The 8,623-nt window shown below is 41.0% G+C and overlaps 1 protein-coding gene across 2 annotated transcripts in view; it reads left to right on the top strand.

Annotated features, from left to right (window-relative positions):
* LOC122563258 (peroxisome proliferator-activated receptor delta-like) overlaps positions 1–8,623 on the top strand; it is an 82,547-nt gene that overhangs the window by 61,268 nt on the left and 12,656 nt on the right. Inside the window, exon 6 of one of the 2 annotated variants that reach the window (XM_043716899.1) lies at positions 2,579–2,677. The exons of the other annotated variant lie outside the window; for it this stretch is intronic. Coding sequence (XP_043572834.1) covers positions 2,579–2,602 — 24 coding nt within the window. The 3' untranslated portion in view covers positions 2,603–2,677. Of the gene's footprint in view, positions 1–2,578; positions 2,678–8,623 lie in introns of those variants that run through there. 2 annotated transcript variants of the gene reach the window in all.

The raw sequence follows: 8,623 nt of genomic DNA, 5'->3' as shown, positions 1-8,623 counted from the left end.
AGTCACAGATGAGGTGCCGAAAGACTGGAGGTTGGCAAACGTGGTGCCACTGTTTAAGGAGGGTGGTAAGGACAAGCCATGGAACTATAGACCAGTGAGCCTGACCTCGGTGGTGGGCAGGTTGTTGGAGGGAATCCTGAGGGACAGGATGTTCATGTATTTGGAAAGGCAAGGACTGATTTGTGATAGTCAACATTGCTTTGTGTGTGGGAAATCATGTCTCACAAACTTGATTGAGTTTTTTGAAGAAGTAACAAAGAAGATTGATGAGGGCAGAGCAGTAGATGTGATCTATATGGACTTCAGTAAGGAGTTCGACAAGGTTCCCCATGGGAGACTGATTAGCAAGGTTAGATCTCATGGAATACATGGAGAAATAGCCATTTGGATACAGAACTGGCTCAAAGAAGACAGAGGGTGTTGGTGGAGGGTTGTTTTTCAGACTGGAGGCCTGTGACCAGTGGAGTGCCACAAGGATCGGTGCTGGGCCCTCTACTTTTTGTCATTTACATAAATGATTTGGATGCGAGCATAAGAGGTACAGTTAGTAAGTTTGCAGATGGACATGTAGTGGACAGCGAAGAGGGTTAACTTTAGATTACAACAGGATCTGGACCAGATGGGCCAATGGGCTGAGAATTCAGATAAATGTGAGGTGCTGCATTTTGAGAAAGCAAATCTTAACGGGACTTATACACTTAACGGTAAGGTCCGAGGGAGTGTTGCTGAATGAAGAGACCTTGGAGTGCAGGTTCATAGGTCGTTGAAAGTGGAGTCGTAGGTAGATAGGATAGTGAAGGCGGCGTTTGGTATGCTTTCCTTTATTGGTCAGAGTATTGAGTACAGGGGTTGGGAGGTGATGTTGCAGCTAGGCTGGACATTGGTTAGGCCACTGTTGGAATATTGCATGCATTTCTGGTCTCCTTCCTATCAGAAAGATGTTGTGAAACTTAAAAGGGTTCAGAAAAGATTTACAAGGATGTTGCTAGGGTTGGAGGATCTGAGCTACAGGGACAGGCTGATGCTGTTTTTCCTGGAGCGACGGAGGCTGAGGGGTGACCTTATAGAGGTTTACAAAATTGAGGGGCATTGATAGGATAAATAGACAAAGTCTTTTCCCTGGGGTCGGGGAGTCCAGAACTAGAGAGCATAGGTTTAGGGTGAAAGGGGAAGATATAGAAGAGACCTAAGGGGCAACGTTTTCACGCAGAGGGTGGTACGTGTATGGAATGAGCTGCCAGAGGATGTGATGAAGGCTGGTACAATTGCAACATTTAAGAGGCATTTGGACGGGTGTATGAATAGGAAGGGTTTGGAGGGATATGGGCCTGGTGCTGGTATGTGGGACGAGATTGGGTTGGGATATCTGGTCGGCATGGACGGGTTGGACCGAAGGGTCTGTTTCCATGCTGTACATCTCTATGACTTGTTTCTACATTTTGAAAGTTTGAACCAAGATAATTTCTCACCACTAGACTGATCGCATTCATTATTAACAGATCCACTCACTTCTTTATCCTTTCTTCTTCTTGCTCCAAAATATAAACTGCTTTTAAATATTTGAGTCTCAGCACTGGTCACTTTACAATCCTGTCTCTATAATTGCTATTATCTCATACTCATTTAATTCTATTTGCGTGATCAATTCATTATTCTTGTTAATCTGTATGGATTAGATAAAGACCTGCCAATTTTGTCTTTTTACCATTTTTTTCCTTACTTTGACCTGATTTCCTGATGCACCCTTATTTTTGTATATTCTGTCCCTTCTTGTCATACTCTGTTTGACATTATTTATGTCACTACTCTGCACAAATGTCTTGCCATTTCTCTTCACCTTGCCAAAATCCATCCCTTCAAGTGAGTCTTCACCTACTATTTAGTATCAGAGTGCTCACTGTAGTCCTAATTACATAATTCACCAATACACTGGTCCCATTATGGTTCAGGTGAAAGCCATGCCTAAGTTGCAACTCCCTTTCTCCCCACTCCTGGTGCCAGTGTCCCATGAATCCAAAACCCCATTTGTTCCTCACCAATCTTTGAGCCACGCATTCCACTCAAATTCTATTTCACTTATGTCAATTTTCTCTTTGCTCAAGTAGTAGCCCTTTATCTTTGTGGTTCTTCTTTTCAATTTAGCCCCTAGCTGCTTATACTCCTTCAGCAAAATCTGCCTATGTCACTGATACTCAGTTGAACCATGACAACTTGATCCTTTCCCTCCCACTCAAAGTTCCTCTCATTTACTGAGGGGAAATCTTTAACCCTGGGACTATATTTATATCAAAACCCAGCAATCAAAGGGCCACCCATAGAACTGCCCTCTCTCAAGGTCACACAGTGACCTATATAAGGCAGCTGTATAAATACTGGTGAGATGCAAGAAAGTCTTTCTTCACAATGGAATGAAGCAATGGCAAGTGTTGACATAACTCAGACTGTATGTACCTAGTAGGAGAAAGTTATAATTTGTGTAACAAGCCCGTTTCCATTAAAGATGTGAATACAGAAATTTGTGATGGAAACAAAGTATGCAGATGTGGCATTTATAAAATAACGTGGTTATTACTTTCAGAAAGAATGGAGGGGTGTACTTTGAACAGAAAGTACTGTCCCTGGACTTTGCTTTCCACTAACTTGAGAGAAAGAACCACATCCTTTTCGTTTGAGATTCAGCAGGTAACTCACAAAAAGATAGTGGAGGAAATGTCAGGGTACCTTTATGGCATCAACTGCCACTGTGGCTTTTAAGACTTTTTCGATCACTTCAATGCTAAATTACAACTTAATAGTAAAGGTACTAGAAGTACTGTTTCTAATGTTATGGAAACATAACATTAATTCAAGATTAAAGTGTGATGATAATTCTATTATTCGTTAGCAGTCCTAATTCGAAATGAAGTTAGCTCTGTAGTAATGCTTTACTTGTATTTGGATTGAACCATAATCTGGCTTGCTATTTAATACCAGTGCTTTGGATTTTTATCCACTGCCCAGAAATGTAAAACGAGGCTTTCAATTGCTTCTTAAAGCATTTCTCACAAAGTGAATTATTAAATAATCATTCATAGATTTACTTACATTTACGTTATATTTCACGTCTTTCAAAAATGTCTTGAATAATTTATGTGCACTAAATTATATTTCATGCAAGTCAAAATAATGTTTTTATTAAATTCATTCATGGGATGTGAGCATTGCTGGCTAAGTCAGCATTTATCACTGGTACCCTAGTTGCCCAGAGGGCAGTTAAGAGTCACTGACGTTGTTGTGAATCTGGAGTCGCATTTAGGCCAGACTAGTTAAGGATGGTGGATTTCTTTCCCTCAGGGATATCAATGAACAAGATGGAATTTTCTGATAGTTATGATTCTGTGGTGGTGTCATAGTCACCATTAGACTCCTAATACCAGATTTGTTTTATTGAATTTGAATTCCACCATCTGCCAAGGGAGCATTCGAACCCAGGTTCCCAGAACTATGCCTAGGTAACCTGTAAGTAAGTGGTACCGCCATTTTGTGCTCAACCAAATTTTCTAAACCAGCATAGGGATAAATGTTAAGTTTATTGACTGGCGTTGGTCAGTAGACCCAGGGGAATTTCCTAGGAGAAAGTGAGGTCTGCAGATGCTGGAGATCAAAGTTGAAACTTTATTGCTGGAACAGCACAGCAGGTCAGGCAGCATCCAGGGAACAGGAGATTCGACGTTTCGGGCACAGGCCCTTCTTCAGGACGTCGAATCTCCTGTTCCCTGGATGCTGCCTGACCTGCTGTGCTGTTCCAGCAATAAAGTTTCAACCAGGGGAATTTCCTGTTTGTGTAAGTGGTGCCTTCATCTATTTGAATGCATTTCACCTAAAATACAGCCCCTCAGCCTCACTGTGACAAGGCAGACCAGCCTGGATTATGTACTAAACTCTGAAGTGGAACTGAAATGTGCAGCACCCTGACTGAGAGGGAAATGTATTGGTAAAAGTAACATTAATAGAAATTTAATTCCAATATAATACTTCTCTGAAGTCAAAGTTGAGGTTTTATACCTGCACCTTTTTAATATTGAAACTAAACCATGCCCAAAAGAGGAAAAATACTTAACGCTGATATTAAATTCTCCTTTCAACAATATCAACATCAATGTCACAATCACAAATCATTAAAGATAGATATCCTAATTATATGTTTGGAAAAATAAGTCATACTTGTAATTGATCTCATACAATAGTTGCATCTTTTGTAGTAGTTTGGTATGTTAGAATGCTGAATGAAGTTTAGTGAACATTCTGTGCTCTATGTTGAAGCTAACAGAGTAATACTAACTAGCTGAAATTTAGCCATTACTGAACACATTTTGGAAAACTAGCAATTTTGGATGTAATGTGCATATTCATGTTTTTGGGACCTGATCAGGTGTACCCTTGAACTTTGTAGGAAGCTAAGGGAATGATTGCTGGGTCACTTGCTGAATATTTGAATCATCGATAGCCACAGGTAAGGTGCCAGAAGACTAGAGGTTGGCTAATGTGGTCCTCCAATTTAAAAAAAGTGATAAGGAAAAGTCAGGGAACTGTAGACCGGTGAGCCTGACATCGGTGATGGGCAAATTGTTGGAGGGGCTTCTGAGGGACACTATTTACATGTATTTGGAAATGCAAGGACTGATTAGGAGTAGTCAACATGGCTTTGTGTATGGAAAATTGTGACTCATTATCTTAACTGAGTTTTGTTTGAAGGGGTAGCGCAGAGGATTCCTGAGGCAGTGGGGTGGATGTGATCTATATAGACTTTGGTAAGGCGTTCAACAAGGTTCTGTATGATAGAATGGCTAGCAAGGTTAAATTGCATGGAATACAGGGAGAACTAGCCATTTGGACACAGAACTGGCTTGAAGGTAGGCATTAGTGGGTGATGGTGGTGGAGGGTTGTTTTTCAGACTGGAAGCCTGTGACCCGTGATGTGTTGCAGGGATTTGTGTTAGGTCCATTGCTTTTTGTCATTTGTATAAATGATTTTGATGTGAACATAGGAGTATAGTTAGTAAATTTGCAGATGACACCAAAATTGGAGGTACAGTGGACAGTGAAGAAGATTATTTCAGAACGTAATGGGACCTTGATCAGATGGGCTGAGGAATGACATGTTGTTTAATTTCAGTAAATGTGAGGTTCTGCATTTTGGAACGGCAAATCAGAGCAGGACTTATACACTTAATGGTAAGCCCCTGGGAAGTGTTGCTGAATGTAGAGACCTTGGAGTGAGTGTTCATAGTTCCTTGACAGTGGAGTTCCAGGTCGACAGGATAGTGAAGAAAGCTTTTGGTATGCTTGTCTTTACTGTCCAGAGCATTGAGTAGAGGAGTTGGGTGGTCATGTTGCGGCTGTACACTACATTTGGTTAGGCCGCTTTTGCAATACTGCATGCAATTTTGGTCTCCCTGCTATAGGAAGGATGTTGTGAAACTTGAAAGGGTTCAGAAAAGATTTACAAGGATGCTGCCAGGGTTGGAGGATTTGATCTATAGGGAGAGGGTGAATAGGCTGGGACTGTTTTCCCTGGAACATTGGGAAACTTTATAAAAGTTTATAAAACCACTGAGGGGCATAGATAGGCTGAGTAGCCAAGGTCTTTTCCCCAGGATAGTGAGCCACAACTAGAGGGCATAAGTTTAAGGTGAGAGGGGAAAGATTTAAAAGGGACCTGAGGGGCGATGTATTCATGTTTGGAATGAGCTGCTAGAGGAAGTGTTGAAGGCTGGTACAATTACAACATTTTAAAGGGCATCTGGCTGGGTATATGAATAGGAAGGGGCCAAAATCTGGCAAATGGGTCTAAATTAATTTAGGATATCCAGTCAGCATAGACAAGTCGGACCGAAAGGTCTGTTTCCATGCTGTACAGCTCAATGACTTGGCAATAGCCTGTTTTAATCTTGTACGAGAAGTAATAGTTGGAACAGAGTTTTTTTTATTTAAAAAATGTGAGAGAAGACAGGAGAGAGGTGCCAGGTGAATTGTTCTTGCAGAAGGCCAGTACAGACACATGGGTTGAATGGGTTCCATCTGTGCTGTAATCATTCTCTATTTCTGTGACACATGATATTTAATTGGATCTATTCTGCTTAACAGTTTTAAATTTCACTTAAAGATTAGTCCAAAGCTGAATATAATTTAAAATTATCAACTAATTTTTTTTTCATTTTGTATTTAGCTTCCAATACTGATTTATTTGCTAAGCTATTTTGATTTAATTTAAATACTCTACCATTCAAAATTAGGTAGCTAAAATGTTGGGATATATTTTTGAATATTTACAATTGATGTACAGCAGAGACATCTGTTGGCTATAAATAGTAATGTGTGCATCTTTTAACTCTCAGGGAAGTATATCATATTTGTGAATAGGGAGTTTTAGTTCAGTGGACTTGAGACTCTGAAGTACTGTACTTGAAAATTAAAATTATGCCCTCGTACTAACATTCCTTTATTGCATCTCTTCATACTACACTCTGCAATTTTCTCAAACTACTATTTCCTTTGAGCTCTCCATTCTAGATTCCATCTTCAATACTCAGCCCTATATCACATTGTCATAGAGATGTACAGCACAGCACCTGGCCCATATCCTTCTAAACTCTTCCTATTCATATACACATCCAGATGCCTTTTAAATGTTGCAATTGTACTGCCTCCACCACTTCCTATGGCAGCTCATTCCATACATGTACCACTCTTTGCATGAAAAATTTGCTCCTCAGGTCTCTTTTATATCTTTTCTCTCTCACAGTAAACCCAAGCCCTCTAGTTCTGGACTCCGCCAACCCTCTTTTTTGTTTGTCTATTTATCCTATCCATGCCCCTCATTTAAGGTCACTGCTCAGCCTCCAACGCTCCAGGGAAAACAGCACCAGCCTATTCAACCTCTCTTTATAGCTCAAATCCTCCAACCCTGGCAACATACTTGTAAATCTTTTCTGAACCCTTTCAAGCTTCACAACATCTTTCCAATAGGAAGGAGACCAGAATTGCATGTAATATTCCAACAGTGGCTTAACCAATGTCCTGTACAGCTGCAACATGACCTCCCAACTCCTGTACTCAATGCTGTGATCAATAAAGAAAAGCATACCAAACACCTCCTTCACTATCTTATCTACCTGCAACTCCACTTTCAAGGAGATATGAACCTGCACTCCAAGGTCTCTTTGTTCAGCAACACTCCCTGGGTAGGACCTTACCATTAAGTGTATAAATCCTGCTAAGATTTGCTTTCCCAAAATGCAGTACCACCCATTTAAACTCCATCTGCCACTTTTCAGTCTGTTGGCCCATCTGATCAAGATCCTGTTGTAATCTGAGGTAACCTTCTTCGCTACCAGTACACCTCCAATTTTGGTGTCATCTGCAAACTTACTAACTGTACCTCTTATGCTCACATCCAATCATTTATATAAATGACGAAAGGTACTGGACCCAGCACTGATCCTTGTGGCACTCCACTGGTCACAGGTCTCCAGTCTGAAAAACAACCCTTCACCACCACCCTCTGTCTTCTACCTTTTCAGTCAGTTCTGTATCCGAATGGCTAGTTCTCCTCTTATTCCATGAGATCTAACCTTGCTCACCAGTCTCCCATGGGGAAGTCCATATAGATCACATCCATTGCTCTGCCCTCATCAATCCTCTTTGTTACTTCTTCAAAAAAAACTCAATTAAGTTTGAGACATGATTTCCTACACACAAAGCCATGTTGACTATCACTAATCAGTCTTTGTCTTTTCAAATACATGTACATCCTGTCCCTCAGGATTCCCTCCAACAACTTGCCCACCACCAATGTCAGGCTCACTGATCTAGAGTTCCCTGACTTGTCCTTACCACCCTTCTTAAACAGTGGCACCACATTAGCCAACCTCCAGTCTTCTGGCACCTCACCTGTGACTATTGATGATATAAATATTTCAGCAAGGGGCCCAGCAATCAATTCCTTCGCTTCCCACAGAGTTGTAGGATACACCTGATCAGGTCCCGGGGATTTATCTACCTTTGTGTTTCCAGACATCTAGCACTTCCTCCTCTGTAATACAGACATTTTTCAAGATGTCACCATATATTTCCCTGCATTCTGTACCTTCCATGTTCTTTTCCACAGTAAACACTGATGCAAAATACTCATTTAGTATCTCCCCCAACTCCTGCAGTTCCATACAAAGGCCGCCTTGCTGATCTTTGAGGGGCCTATTCTCTCCCTAGTTACCCTTTTGTCCTTAATGTATTTGTAAAAACCCTTTGGATTCTCTTTAACTCTATTTGCCAAAGCTATCTCATATCCCCTTTTTGCCCTCCTGATTACCCTCTTAAGTATACTCCTACTGCCTTTATACTCTTCTAAGGATTCATTTGATCCATCTTGTCTATACCTGACATATGCTTCCTTTTTCTTAACCAAACCATCAATTTCTTCGGTCATCCAGCATTCCTTGTACCTACCAGCCTTTCCTTTCACCCTAACAGGAATATACTGTCTCTGGACTCACGTTATCTCATTTCTGAAGGCTTCCCATTTTCCAGCCTTCCCTTTATCTGCGAACATCTGCCCCCCAATCAGCTTTTGAAAGTTCTTGCC

Source organism: Chiloscyllium plagiosum, chromosome 26, assembly GCF_004010195.1.
Source record: "Chiloscyllium plagiosum isolate BGI_BamShark_2017 chromosome 26, ASM401019v2, whole genome shotgun sequence".
NCBI lineage: Eukaryota > Metazoa > Chordata > Chondrichthyes > Orectolobiformes > Hemiscylliidae > Chiloscyllium > Chiloscyllium plagiosum.
Note: the sequence above shows the minus strand (reverse complement) of the source record. Positions and strands in the feature narration are given on the sequence as shown.